Source organism: Bos taurus, chromosome 17 (genome assembly GCF_002263795.3).
Source record: "Bos taurus isolate L1 Dominette 01449 registration number 42190680 breed Hereford chromosome 17, ARS-UCD2.0, whole genome shotgun sequence".
Classification (NCBI taxonomy): Eukaryota; Metazoa; Chordata; class Mammalia; order Artiodactyla; family Bovidae; genus Bos; species Bos taurus.
Window position 1 is genome coordinate 53,085,760 of NC_037344.1, and position 15,685 is coordinate 53,101,444.

At 42.7% G+C, this 15,685-nt stretch overlaps 1 protein-coding gene across 15 annotated transcripts in view; it reads left to right on the forward strand.

Annotated features, from left to right (window-relative positions):
* CLIP1 (CAP-Gly domain containing linker protein 1) overlaps positions 1-15,685 on the forward strand; it is a 116,780-nt gene that overhangs the window by 86,845 nt on the left and 14,250 nt on the right. For 14 of the 15 annotated variants that reach the window (XM_059876358.1, XM_059876355.1, XM_059876360.1 and 11 more), the window contains one exon: positions 2,517-2,637. In XM_059876358.1, the coding sequence (XP_059732341.1) occupies positions 2,517-2,637 (121 nt within the window). Of the gene's footprint in view, positions 1-2,516; positions 2,638-5,193; positions 5,324-15,685 lie in introns of all 15 variants that reach the window. The other variant, XR_009491067.1, reaches the window with a different exon arrangement.

Consider the following 15,685-nt stretch of genomic DNA (forward strand, 5'->3'; position numbering starts at 1 on the left):
GGAAAAGGGACACCTCTGCAAACCCAGGAGTTCTAATGGGAACCAGCCGTAGGAATCTTGCCCTTGGCCCTGGAAACTCAGCCAGCCCTGGCAACTAAACGTCCCTTTTCCTCTATGCCATTTCCTAAACTGGTTTTAGGAAAACTATTGATTTTGGCTAGCCAGGTCCTATTTTTAGTTGGAAAGAGAACAAAATTGTGTATCTCTGGTGTGTAGTTTTTGACTCTGAAGGAAAATGATATAAGCAATCTAATTTTTGCCTTTAATTACTCACCTGGCTCAGTCGTAAAACTAGAATATACTAGGACTTCCCTGGTGGTCTAGTGGCTAAGACTAGGCCCTCAATGCATGGGGCCCAGGTTCATTTCCTAGTCAAGGAACTAAATCCTACATGCCACAACTAAGACCTGGTATAACCAAATAAATAAATATTTTTTAAAAGTAGAATATGTTTAGCATGGTAATTATTAAATTTATGATAGATTCCTCAGTAGAATGTTTGCAAGTCAATATCAGCAGTGTTTATTTTGCATCTCAGTTTTAAAATCGTGAGTCTTCTTTTGTTTTACAAGATGTCGTTATATACATAGGGAAGAAAAAGCAGCTTATAAAATTGTGAGAAATATATTTGTAGGTATTTTCAGAATTATTCCTTAGAGTACGTCCAGGAGTTGGGCTGTTGGAGCGTCCTCTATCTATGAAATGTACATATCTCTCCTCTGGTCTAAAGAAAAGTTGAAAGATGTTTCTATGTTCAGACCACAACTGAGGTCTGTCTGCCAGTTCTACCTCTAGCTCTCTTGATTCTACAACTTACTTGGGGCAAATCTTTTCACTTCCCTGAGCTTGAATTTTGTCATCTTTAAAATATAAATAACAACATGAGCCTCCTTGGGCTTTGGGGATTAAATGAGAAAATGTACATGAAATCATACTGTAGATTTTAAAACATTGAACATATATCATTTGTATAAATCTTAGGGCATCTTGATATTCCTGACTCCTTGTTTTAATTTTCCTTACTGGGGGCTCTTAATGGAAACCAAGGTTTTAAAATTTTTTTAAGGATGAAAATGTGTAAGAGAGAAAGAGCAGGATCAAGAACTTACCACTGACAGGCCACACAAATGCTGAGCCCAAATAGCTCCTAATGAAGGTTGTGATCACTTGGGAATAAAAGGTTTGGCTTATGATGATTTCATCATAAGTAAAATCCTCTAATTTATCAAGAATTGATAGACTTTAGCCAGAAGATAAACTTTACTTGTAGTGTGTGTATGTGTATGTATGTGTGTGTTGATCCATAATTGAAATCAAGCCTCCCAGCTTTTGAGTCTAAAATTCCTTCTTAGTTTTTCTTCACTTGCTAAATAAACATCTCTATCAAATGCCAATTTTAATATGCTAAGAGAATTTTCGTGTTGACATATTCCCCTATATCTTCACAAGGTTAGCCCTATAGGTATGTTATAGGTACATGGAGAGTTAAAAATCAAGAAAACTGCAGGTACCAAATACTGCCACCCATTAGACAACTGAGGTTAAAAATAGACGTGTTCATGCATCAGCAGATGGAATCATACCCAGATGACTTGATTCAGAATTCAGCCACGTTATGACAGCTCACTAAATGGAGTGTGGCCAGCCCAGACTTAAAATTCATAATTGCATCAAAACCACCTTCTATGGTTTAAAACTAAAATCCAACAATCCAATAAACTATTTTGAATATCCACATGTAAAGGATAATTTGGGATATATATTTTTAGTCAAGCTTAATAATAGGAAGATGTTTAATACATGTGTTTACCCTGCTCACATTTTATATGCTGATATTCATAATATGTATGGTCAGCAAGCTGTATTTTTATTTGCTTCTTTTAATTACAAGTCAACAGTATGGAAAGAATATAATCAAAATTAAACACTTGTTCTGTAATTAGAAAACTGCATTTCCTTTGGGCATTTCACCTTTAGTCATCCTGAAAATATACCCAGATTCACGGCAACACTTGATTCTGACAAATGCTAGCAAATGGAACTATCAGCTTTACATTTCTTCCTAAAAAAAAAAGATTACAGATTTGTACAGTTAGAGCAGAATACTGTGGCAATGATGGAAATCACTATCAATGTAGTGTATTTAATTTTCTGAGGGAAACAAAGGGAATACCGGCCATTTCATCTGTCATTTATTTTAGAGAGTAACATTGCTTTTTTGTGTGGGGAGTATTTAGAAGTGGGGTAAGTGTGGGTGGTGAGAGAGTAGATGTAGTGTTGATTAGATTTGGGGGAAAAAAAAAAAAAAGTAATAATTGCAGGCAGCAGTCCTCCCCCTGAGAGGTTAAAGCCATTTGGCCCCTCCTGCAGGTAGACAATACTGCCTCCTGTTATTACAGATCCTATCAGGCACGTGACCCAGATATATTTTCCCCGGTGCAGTGGAGTTGGTTGTCTCCCACAGTTTCCTTGCCTGTCTTGTTTCTATGGTAACCCCACACTCGCTGTCCTTGCAGAGAAACCCTAAAGCAGGCAGCAGCTCAGAAGTCCCAGCAGCTCTCAGCGCTGCAAGAAGAGAACGTGAAACTTAACGAGGAGCTGGGGAGGAGCAGGGACGAAGTCACCAGTCACCAAAAGGTCAGTGGGCGTCCGTCGGGGTGGGCACCCCTGGCCCTGCCAGGCCAGCATCTGCTGCTGCCTTGGGCAGGGCTCGCGGAGGCTCCTCGGAGACTGTGCTTGATGTGGTTGGGTCATTCCAGTGGGATCTCAAGTCACCTGTGTTTTATGTCCCCTCATTTTCAAGCATGCTGCTATAGCACTTAGGTAGGAGTGAGCTGACAAGTCCTTTAAAAAAAAAAACACCGGGAACTTGCAAGCAAGGAGAAAATAAGATTTTTTATCAGATGATCTTATGGCAATGCATAAATGGAAAGGGACAGTATGTTTTGCCTCCTGCCTTGGTTTCAGTTTTGTTTTTTTTCTCTAAGATGTTTTTTTTCTTTCATCAAAATTGATTTTAAGAAGAAGGTTCCAAGAATACAGATTTGGTGTGAAGGTTGGAAGCTGTTTTTAAATAGAACTCTGCTTTTCTTTTAAGTAAAAAACAATGTTTAAAGAGCTCCTAAGGGAACTGTGTATACCTGTGCACTGATGCATTGGTTTATGAAATGTGTGTTATACCTGGAATGAACTAGAAGCTAACCACAACCCACTTGTTTCCCTATTTAAATTATAAAGGTTTCTGATAAGCTCATTAAACAGTGAAGGAAAACTGATTTTAAAGAATGCCCTATTCTTTTTTTTTTTTAATTCTTGAATCAAAATGCTAGACTGTTAGCCACATCTGGCCTCAGAGCAGAAACTCAAAAAAACAAAAGACATTTTAAAGAGAATTTTACCACGTGGTCATTATTCTTTGCTTTGCATGTCAAGGGGAAATTTTTTTTCCCCAAGCATATTTTGCAAACATTATTTCTCATTTGGATGGAGTATTCTGGAGTAATTTGTACTGACTGTCCATCAATGTGGCGTCGTTTGTGGTGAAAGCACTCTTTGGAGAATTGATTTCAGACTTGTAAGTCTTCATTAGAGCTCTCCACAATGACCCTGCTTCATGGGAGAAATGGCCCATCTCTCCAGACCCCAGGATGACAAGCGACGCTCTTGGTGACTATAGCTCACGCTCAGTGGCTCTTACCTTACTGTGAGACAGGCACAAATACCTGACAGCCGTCCTCCCGTGAGCCGGCCCTGTCATCACTCCATGTGTTAAAGAGGAAGCAGAAGCACCAGAAGGTAGTCATGTGCTCAGCCTCACTCAGCCGGTAGTGTCGGAGACGCGTGTCAGATTCTGATTTGGGTCAGGGAAAGAAAGAATCAGAGTGGGTTGACTTAAACGGGGTCACTGCACTCTGCTTTGGTCAGTATGTGAGAGAGTGGGGTTCATGAAAAACAGAAGCCCTTGGACCAGACGAGGTTCTTTTCTCCTGGCTCAAACCAGTGTGTGAAACACTGGGCACCTCTGACATCAGCGTGTCTGTAAGGACTCGCAAGGGAAGGATCTCAGCCAAGTGCTGAGTCTGTCTGTCTCCTTTTATCTCATCTCACGGAACATCTTTGGTGGAGAGCGTGGATCCCACCAGTGGGAGGAACACACAGAGGTCAGCTTCTCGTCTTATGTTGTGACCTTGACTGGACCGTTGATTACATTTCTCTTGTCTGTCACTCAGAACCGGCAAGACTTAGGAGTGACGCCTCACGGTTCCTCAGGCAGGGGTTTTCAGGGCTCCTCTCCATCCGCCAGCTCTTCCTCTTTTGCCTTGGGATTCAAATTTACCTTCCTTTTGAAAAGGTTTTGTGACTAGAAATTTGAAACGCGGAGACTTTGAAGAGTGTTAGGAAACAGCACCTGCAAGCAGCAGCTAGGGCAGTGGCTTCCGTTTAAACAGGGGGTGGTTTTGTCCTTTGAGTTTTACTCTGGAGAGAGAAGCAGGCGGCTGGGAACCAAACCACGATAGGCTGTGACGTGAGAGAATGTCCATGGTGAGCACCAAAGAAGACCGCAGATAACGCTTCACTTGACGTGCGTACGTCTCAAAAAAGTGGAGAGAATCTCCCCATTGAAAGTAACTTAGGCTAAAGAAGATTGATTCATTCATCGGCTCTTATTACTCTTACTACATAATCTCCAAGAGTCCAGAGATCTAGACTCCAAGCAGTCTACACAAGCCGTTTACTTGTGTAAAATCACAAATTTCCACTTTGTTGCTTGCTATGGTTGAGCCAAACTATCCATAAGCTTTGTTCAGAAATATACTACAGAGTTGGGCAGAAACCCTATTTCAGAAAAAGAGCTGAAGCGGAGGGGGGACTTCCCTGGTGGGCAGTGGTTAAGATTCCATGCTCCCAATGCAGGGGGCCTGGGTTCAATCCCTGGTCAGGGAACTAGATCCTGCATGCGGCAACTGACACCTAGTGCAGCCAAATAAATTTAAAAAAAAAAAAGAATTTTAATTGTAGTGCTGTAGAAATATCCAGTGTTTCATGCTAAAGTGAAGACAGTAAAGACTGAATGTGGGACAGATAAACACTGATCTGGACCTGAGTTCCTTCCTGTTCCCTTTGCTCAGCGGCGCAAAAGTTCGCTGACCGTGTTTCAATCGCTGAGCAGATTGTTCTGCCGTTGTTTCATAGAATCATCATACCTGCAATAGTGAGGTTACATTATAGGAAGGAAGCTGAGGCTCAAACATGAAGCACTTCACCAAGGACACACAGCCAGGCAGCGGAGGAGCCAAGATCAGAACTCATGCCTGACTAACTCGTAAGTCTGTTGGCCTGCTACTATCCTTTGCTGAGAATAAAACTTAATTCTTTGTACTTCATCATTAAGTGTTAAGATTAAAAGAAAAAAAGAAAAACCCTCTGAACCAGGAATGGAGTAGGTGGGGTCAAATAGTACTATAAAAATGCACTTTCAATCCTACCATTACTTTTTTTTTCTGCCTCAAATACTTACTTTGCTTAGAAAACCCAAGGGATCCCAGAATCTGTTCTACATCTTAAGGCTCTCACTGGGAATATTGGCCAAGGGTTTTGATTTCCTCAAGAAGCCTTTTGTGAAGAGAACTATTTCATTTCCTGTGTGTTATTTGCAAGTGAGATGATTTGTTGCAATAAAGGAATCCCTGTGTCCCTGTGACTGGTTTTGTAGAATGTCCTCTCCTTTTATCGTCTTAAAAGCTGATGTAGGAAGCTCTGAAATAACGAGGGCTAACAGAGAGCAGGACTGGCTGATGGAAGGTAGAGAGACGATCCACTCTGTGCTTCATTAGAACCCACATCTGCCTTGATTGACACGTGGGTGCCATGTTCCCCCCGGAATAAGTGTTGGAACAGTTGGCAGGCTCACCTGCTCTGGCTCGTAGCCCTCGAGAACCCAGCTGACCAAGCCAGACGCTGAACCCACACGTGCGCATTCTTTGTGGTCTGCTCCATCAGATATTGTCCCTTACAGTGAAAAATGGGTCTCTTAAGTCCCCTTTCTCAAGCAGGATTTTCATTTTAAGAGGGGAGGGGCGTGATAACCAAGATCAGTTAGGGTTGTGAGAGGCGGAAGTGTTGGCGTTAGCTGGCATCACCTGTAACAGAAATCCTTACAAAATGTTACAGAGTGCCTCCTCTTTTCAAAGAGGCTATGTTAGATTGGACATATGGAATTGCTATTGTTTTGCAATTTCATATGACTCAACCAACTAGATAACGTAATTTACCCTTTCTCATGACGGACGGTTTTGAGGATTGTCATTATAATTGCTGTGGACGGTTTGCGCTCACATTGTTTCCCGCCTGATGGCCGACTGGTTTTGTGCTGCTTCAGGTTTTGGGTGTGTGCACGTGTTCAAATACACACTGCATAAATGTACTGTTTTAACCAATTTACAGTGTGCAACTCAGTTGCACTTAGGTCATTTACAGCGCTGTGTGACCATCACCTCTATCTAGAACATCATCACCAGCCCCCCCACAAAGAAAACTCCAGTAAGCAGCCACTCCCCATTCCTCCATCCTCCCAGCCCTGCCAACCACTAATCCATTTTTAATCCCTGCATATTTGCTTATTCTCTACATTTCACATAAGTGGCAATAGACAGTACGTGTCCATTTGCATCTGGCTTTTCATAGCATATTGAGGCGCATCCATGCTGTAGCCTGTGTCAGGATTTCATTTCTTTCCGTGGCCGAGTTGTATTTTACCGAAGGGATAGACCGCATTTTGCTTGTCTGCTTCAGGTGTCTTAGGCTCCTCCACCGTTCAGACTGCCTCGCATCCCTCCTGAAGCCTCCATCCGTGACAGGAGCTGCTACCTCTCATCGCCCCTTCGGGTCTTCTGAGGGTTGGGAAAGCCTCCTTGTTTTCCTAAAAGCAGTGCTCAGCCTAGCCACACTGTTGACACTCGCAGCCCTATCTTCTCCTCATTTTTACTTCCAAACTTTGAATAGTCTGCTTTGTGCCCTGTTTCTCACCTCCCCCTCTGCTTCCCCGCCCCCTCCAGTCTGCTTCCTGCCGTTCCCAGTGCACTCTGGCGTGAAGGATGGCTTCCCTGTGGTGTCTGCACATTTGCGTGGCTCCTTCCGCCCTCTGTGGACGTTCTGACTCTCCTCCTTCAGCTTCCTCCACACCGTTTGCTCATGTTTCTCTTGCCTCTCCCACCACACCGCATCACTTGCTATTTGTGTGTCTGCTTTTCCAGGTCTTCTTCCTCGTCCCCCACTCGGTGCACTTGGCCTCTCTGCTGGTCGTCATCTTTCCTCTCCAGGTGGCCGCTGCCTTCCCTGGTTTGGGTCACAATCTCCTTCTTGGCTCTCTGTGTGTGACACTCGGAACTCAGGCTCTCTCCCCACCTGGCGCTGAGACAGTAGGACTCCTAGAGCAAGACATGCAGGTTGAGTGAATGAAGGAGTGAACGGGTGATGAAATAAGTTCCTCATTTTCAGCCAGGCCCTTCAGTCCTTTTTTGCAGAATACGATGCAGAGACTGTGAGACTTGCCCCTTCCACTTCTCTCACACGAGTCCACTCACTTCCAGTCTCCTGACTTTGTTTCAGAGAGGTCGTGGTTGCCAAAATCCAACCGCAACATAAGCGGGCCATGCGCCCCATGTGGATGGTAGATTCGTACAGTGGATTCAGGCAGGGTCACGTGGTTTCAGGATTAAGAAAACCATGCAGTGCATTATTCTTTTCATAGAGAAAATACTAAAAATAATCCAAGTGATGTGAGTTCTTCTATAGAGGCAGTCACCTTAGGGAGTCACTTTCGGAATGTCTGATTTATCATTCCCAAACTGCACGTGTTTTCTCCCCCGGGAGGGCTGCAGAGACACTGAACTGTCACTATGGGAACAGTGCTGATTTTTTTTCCCCCTGGTTATTCGCAAAATGAGGTCACAGTTGGCTTATGGAAACGAGACAGATATTAGATGACTCAGTCACGGTGTTTCATCAACAGTTCCTCCTCCCAGAGGATATGACAGATGCAGTAAACAAAAGACTAAGAGTTATCATCTCAATTGATCCATGAATAATCACCTGCCTTTTACGTAAGTCTGCATTCCCAGACCTGAATGTTTAGAAAGGAAGCACTATTTTTAGCTTGTCATGTTTCATTTTGGAAAAGTAGTGATCATCAGCCATCAAATTTTAATCTGGGCTGAAGTGGGGGTGCTCATGGGCAAGTAGGGGGCGAGTGAAGGTTGATCCCAGAATCTCTCTCCCTCAATACCTAATGAAAGACACACACTTATTCAGCTATTAAAAGGGGCTCCAGGGGCTTCCCTGGTTAAGAAGCCACTTGCCAATACAAGGGACACGGGTTTGATCCCTGGTCTGAGAAGATCCCTCATGCGACAGGCTGACTAAGCCCGTAAGTGCCTAGAGCCCATGCTCCACAGCCAGAGAAAGCCCACAAGCAGCAGCAAAGACCCAGCTCAGCCATAAGTAAACAAACAAATTAAATAATTTTTTTAAATGATAAAGAATAAATAAATAACAAGAGCTCCAGGAAAATCCAGCAAAGCCAACCAGTTTCCTATTGTAAACGCTGAAATTGACAGTGGCCTGACTCTGTGTTCATAGTGGTAAGAGAAAGGAAAACAGATAGCAAAATTCCCAGAATTTCACTCTAACTCCCCTCACCCCCAGTTTGGAGAAAACTAGACTAAAGGGAGTAAGTAGGCAGCCAAGGAAAGAGCTTTGAGGCTAAGGAGCCCTCTGCTACCACTCAGGATTCTACCAGACCTGGAAGAAAGTGCTAGCTGTCATTTTCCACAGCTAGTCCAGCCAACAGAATGGCTTAAGTAAATGAGGGTTGGGTGGGAATGGGTGGGAATGGGTGGGTTTCCCCCCCACCCCTACTTCAAATGATGATAAATGCACAGGTAGGTAGTACCAGTGGGTCCAGCCACTCCAGAACTTCCTCAGGGAAGCCTACCCTCCCTCTTGGCTCTGCTGCTGTCCTTAAGCATGGAGGTTTCATCTTCTCAATCTCAATGAGTCTTTTTTTTTTTTTTCAATGACTTAAACATGCAGACCTTGCAGAACTTTCTGGAAGGAAGCAGGGGGAAGGCCAAGCAGAGGGCTCCTCTTCACGGCATTTATCTCTTCATTTGGAGACCCTCCAGATCTCTGTAATAGTGTCACCAGTTGCAGAGATGAGTCTGGATTCCTGCAGAAAGGGAAGGAAACACAGAGGAAATGAGAGTAGATGTTGAAAGAGCCAACTTATGATGCTGCTCAGTTGCTCAGTTGTGCCTGACTGTTTGCAACCCCTTGGACTATAGCCCACCAGGCTTCCCTGTCCTCTCCCAGAGCTTGCTCAAACTCATGTCCATTGAGTCAGTGATGCCACCCAACCATCTAATCCTCTATTGCCCCCTTTTCCTCCTGCCCTCAGTCTTTCTCAGCATCAGGGTCTTTTCCAATGAGTCAGCTCTTCACATCAGGTGGCCAAAGTATTGAAGCTTCAGCTTCAGCATCAGTCCTTCCAACTTGTAATACCTGCCAGGTAATAGAGTTACCTCTATCCCAACACACTGGGTGAGATGCAGGATCTAGAGGAGAAAGCTCAGAGAGAGACCTATAGCAGACTCTATTCATCACTTGAATTGCAGTCTCTCCATCCTTGCCCCGGGCCCTCTGACTACAGAAAGTATAGCCCACAGCACCCAATTTTCAGTTGTAGCTTGAACATGAAGATGAAAGGGCTCAGATAAAGTAGGAAGGACATAAAGGACAATTCATTGACATTACATGTGAGCAAATAGAAGGTCTAAGCAGAGCTGCCCATGGTAGGATGAGCAACTGAAAACATGCTGTACCAAAAGAGGAAAAAAGTAAAGAAAGGAACCTAGGAATCCAAAGAGTGATGGGGAATTCAGGCCATGAGAAAGCATTACCCAGAGTAAAATATGGCTGTGTGTTATATAAAAATTTAAATGATGTAGGGACTTCCCTGATGGTCCAGTGGCTAAGACTGGGCACTCCCCATGCAGGGGGCCAGGGTTTGATCCCTGGTCAGGGAACTAGATTCCCACATGCAACAACTAAGTGTTCGCATGCCACCACTAAAGACCCTGCATGCTTCAACTAAGACCTGGTGCAGCCAAATAAATACCTATTAAAAAAAACTTTAGTGATGTAAATAAAACAACTGTTTAAAGAGACAAAGATGAAATAATACAAGCTGAGTGGAGATAAGGAAGAGTTAAGGAAACAAACTGAGGACCAAAGCCATACAGTATCAGAACTGCTAAATATGTAGAAATAGACAGGGACCTAACAGGTGTTTCTGAAAATATACAGAGAATTCTTCAGGTCCCCAGGCAGAAAAAGCAGATTCCCTAAAAAAGAAAAAACAGCCGACTGCAGCTGCATTCAATGCCAGAAAAAAGGAAAAACAACGTACTACATTGTTTCCCAAGTTCTAATGGACAGAAAATACGATCATGAGCCTTGTATCCAGGCAGTTATTATTCAGGTAGGAAGACAGATGTTTCTGAACATGAAAGAACTTGGAAGCTGCAGCATCTGTGAGTCCTGCAAAGTAGCTACTTGCTGATAAAATTTAGCCAAGCAAGACATGATTTAAAATACAGGACTTGGGACTTCCCAGGTGGTCCACTGGTTAACCTACTTTCCAATGCAGGGGATATGGGTTCAATCCCTGGTTGGGGACCTAAGATCCTACATGTCATGCAGCCAAAACATTAAAGGGGAAAAAAAAAACCAAACCAAAGACTTACTAGATCGAGGGAAGCTGGGCAAAGGGACTAGAGGTGAGTACTAAATCCAGGTAAATAGACAGCTAAGCTGACAGTTTAGGGAACTACAGATGAGGGAATAGAGTTGTGATTCCAACTTTTTATTTGGAAATCATTTTATGCTTTGTGGAAAGTTGTGAAAATAAAACACAGAATACCTAACCACAGTGCGATTGTCAAGTTCAGGAAATGGAACACTGTTATCTAAGGTACAGGCTCTACTCCTGCTTCGGCAGTTGGTGGTGGTGGTCTTTATAGTTTTTGTGGGTTTTTTCTTTACCTGATTCAGGATCCAGTTGACTCAGGTCTCTTCAGTCATCTTTATCTGCAATGACTCTCTGCCTTTGTCTTTTATGACTAAATAAAAACAGGCCTGTACACATAAAATTTTTCATTTTGGTTTTCTCAAGTGTTTCCTCATGATGATATTTGGATCACTCATTTTTAGCAGAAAAATAGCATAAGTGATACCCATTATTGCTTTATCCCATTATTGGCGATGTCAGTTTTGATCATTTAGTGGAGGTAACGTCAAAATATTCGCAAGACAAAAAGAAAAAAAGATCAAAGACAAAGGAGAAATAAGAAAAACATACAGAGAATATGACTAACAAAATGTGAGGTGGTAGACTTGAAAGCAAGTGGAAGTATGCAAACTTCCTCATCTTTTACATCAGGATGATGTTTGATATTATTTTCAATTAAAATTTGCTTAAATGTAAGAAAATGATATTAACATCTTAGGTTTTTTAAAAAAATATATATTCTACTTTAAAATTTTACAAAATAAATGTATAGTATAAACCTAGTAGGAGTTCTTAGAAACGAATATGTCTTTGTGGTAAAGAACATTTTTCTAGGACTTCCACGGTGGTCCAGCGGTTAAAAGACTCCAAGCTCCCAGTGCAGAGGGTGGGGTTCAATCCCTGGTCTGGGAACTAGGATCCCCACGTGCCATGTGTCGCAGCCACAACTTTTTTTTTATTTTAAAAAAGGACATTTTTCTGCCCTCAATCATTTTTTATATTTACTTGCTTTTTTATTTCTTCTGTTAAATTCATATAAAGTTAAATTTGCTTTTTTCTCTCCTTTCTGTCCTTCTTCTGTATACAAAGAGAAATGTGTGTGTGTGTGTGTGTGTGTGTGTGTGTGTGTGTGTGTGTGGCAAGACAGCTAATATTAATTGTTTCTTCTCTGAAAGGGCTGTTCCCAGAAATTGCCAGATCCTCCTCTTCCTTTCCGCGCTCCCCCGCCACCTTAACCTTCTCCACTTCTGAGAGCAGGAGTCTGTCTGTGTGGGAGGCCAGACTAGAACTCTTCAGACGCTGGGGCTGGGGCCCTGACTTGCGCTGTCAAGGTAGAGCGGATATTTTAGACCTCAGAACAGTAGCTTAGAGAAGAGGCTGAAGTCGCCCACGCATGAACCACTTCCCTGGGGAAGTCAGTGATAATCGCAGCTACTGAGCGCTGGCTCCCTTGGACTAGCTGAGCAGAGAGTTCCTCTGAGGGGACCCAGGCTCCTCAGTGCCACTGCCACTCACACCCGAGCACAGCACCAGCTCACTGACTATCTGACACAGTTGTTCACGTGCCACATAGTTATCAAGTGCCTGCCATGTGCCCACGCATGTGTGCTCAGTCGTGTCCGACTTTTGTGACCCCATGGACTGCAGCCCGCCAGGCTCCTCTGTCCATGGACTTCTTCAGGCAGGAGTACTGGTGTAGGTTGCTCTTTGCTTCTCTGGGGAATCTTCCCAATCCAGGGATCTAACCCACCTCTCCTGGACTGGGAGATGGATTCTTTAGCAACTGCGCCACCTGGGAAGTTATTGAATGCCTACTGTATGCCTGCCAGTAACAAAACAGAACATTGCTTTTCCTCCTTGAGGCTGTGGTTTTTCCTGTGGTCATGTATGGATGTGAGAGGTGGACTGTGAAGAAGGCTGAGCGCCGAAGAATTGATGCCTTTGAACTGTGGTGTTGGAGAAGACTCTTGAGAGTCCCTTGGACTGCAAGGAGATCCAACCAGTCCATTCTAAAGGAGATCAGCCCTGTGTGTTCTTTGGAAGGAATGATGCTAAAGCTGAAACTCCAGTACTTTGGCCACCTCATGCGAAGAGTTGACTCATTGGAAAAGACTCTGATGCTGGGAGGGATTGGGGGCAAGAGGAGAAGGGGACGACAGAGGATGAGATGGCTGGATGGCATCACTGACTCGATGGACATGAGTCTGAGTGAACTCCAGGAATTGGTGATGGACAGGGAGGCCTGGCGTGCTGCAATTCATGGGGTTGCATAGAGTCAGTTGGACACGACTGAGCGACTGATCTGATCTGATCTGATCTAAAGGTTTTTAAAAAACATTTGTTTATTTATTTGGCTACACTGGGTCTTAGTTGCAGCACGAAGAATCTTTAGTTAAGGAATGCAAACTCTTAGTTGTGGCATGTGAGATCTAGTTCCCTGACCATGGATTGAACCCTGGCCCCTGTATTGGGATCCTGGAGTTTTAGCTACTGGACTACCAGGGAAGTCCCTCCAGGAAAATTTTTATTCAAGTAGCTTTTTGGGTTTTTTTTTTGTTTGTTTGTTTTTTGAATCCTGAAAATTTATTATTTGGGAGAATTTCAGATATTGATCCTTTGTTTTAGAGCTTGTGATACTAATCAGAAAATACACATTTTGAAATGAAATTCAAAAGAAAAGAATAATTACATATAAGGCAAATTACAAAGTAGTTCGACTGGACCTGCAGAAGCAGAAGTGTGTGTCTTGATTCTGAACTTCAGCACATCCTTCACGTCACACAAGCTAGTATTTTCTTAAATGACAACATTTAAAACAAATTACTCACCATGTTTATCACATTATAGAACAGTTTTGTGGACAGATGAACTCTTTGAGGTTTTCTGATCCAGTGTTCCCTTCAATCGTGATCATTTGTATACTATTTTCCCTGCAACATTGTATTCTTAATAGTTTTCTGTAAAATAACCCTTCCTTTTATTTAACCTTTTATTACAAACAAGTTCAGTGATACTCCCAGATATCCAACTCCAAAGGCAATCAGCTCTTGGTCATTCTTTTTTTGGTAAAGTTTTTTTAATGATTTTTAAATTTAAAGAAATTTTAAAAATCTTTATTGAATCTTCGTTACCATATTGGCGTCTGTTTTATGTTTTGGTTTTTTGGTCTTGAGGCATGTGGGATCTTAATTCCCTGACCAGGGATAGAACCGATGCCCCCTACATTGGAAGGTGAAGTCTTAACCAGTGAACCACCAGGAAAGTCCCTGTTGGTCACTCTTGTTTCAGTTTTACTCTCATTGACCTTCTACTCTTTCATGGATTAATTTGAAGTAAATCCTAGACATACTATCATTTTATCTGTGAACAACTTAATACCTCTAAAAAATAAAATTATTCATTTCTTTTAAATTGTAATGTTATTTTACAATTAGAAATAATTGGACATGAGTTTGAGCAAGCTCCAGGAGTTGGTGATGGACAGGGAGGCCTGGCGTGCTACAGTCCATGGGGTCGCAAAGAGTCAGACACGACTGAGCTACTGAACTGAACTGTTTGTAACATGAAACAATACAAATACATACCATTTCAAAGTTACCATTCCTCCTATTGTTGTTTCATTGAGGCAACATTATAAATGGTTGAGTGTTTCTTTCCATAGTGCTCTTCATTTGTGTAACAGTCTCTCTCTATATAATAATAGTTTTTGTTTTTTACAAAACCTATATTGTATATATTACTCAAATTTGCCTGTTGTTGTTCAGTCGCTAAGTCGTGTCCTCTTTGTGACCCCATGGCACACCGGGCTTCCCTGTCCTTTATCTCCTGGAGTTTGCTCAAATTCATGGCCATTGAGTCAGTGATGCCATCCAATCATCTCATCCTCTGTTGCCCCCTTCTCCTCCTGCCCTTAATCTTTCCCAGCATCAGGGTCTTTTCCAGTGAGTCGGCTCTTTGCATCAGGTGGCCAAAGTATTGGAGCTTCAGCATCATTCCCACTGATGAATATTCAGCGTTGATTTCCTTTAGGATTGACTGGTTTGATCTTGCAGTCCAAGGGACTCTCAAGAGTCTTCTCCAGCACCACAGTTCGAAAGCATCAATTCTTCAGGCTCAGCTTTCTTTATGGTGCAACTCTCACATCCATACATGACTGCTGGAAAAACCATAGCTTTGACTATATGGACCTTTGTCGGCAAAGTGATGTCTCTGATTTTTAATGTACTGTCTAGGTTTGCCTCCCCCCACCCAAAGTTATATTTATTAAGATAAAATATACAAATTCACCTTTCATAGATACATGGTTCAGTAAGTTTGACATATATATACAGTCATATAATATACCCTTACAATCAAGATTTTCTTCTCCCCAAGAAGTTCTCTCATATTCTTTTTATAGTCAGTCACTTCCCAATTCCTAAACACCATTTCTCTCTTCTATGGTGCTATAGTTTTGCCTCTCTTTTGGGCTGGCAAAGAAGTTCATTTGTGTTATCAACCCGGTTCAGTCCCTGGTTGGGGAACTAAAATCCTGCAAGCTGATTGGTGCAGCCAAAAAACAAAAGTCAGGGTCACAAAAGACAAGGAAAGAATGAGGAACCAGCTGGACTAAAGGAATATGATTACTAAATGAAACTTGTTATCCTGGATTCGATCCTGGACCAGAAGAAGGAAAAAAAGAAAAAATACCCACCATTTCTGATGAAGAATTGGTACAGAACTTCCCTCGTGGTCCAGTGGTTAAGAATCCCCCCCTCCAATACAGGGAACAGGGGTTTGATCCCTGGTCTGGGATGATCTCACATGCCGAGGAGCAACTAAGCCTGTACACCACAACTA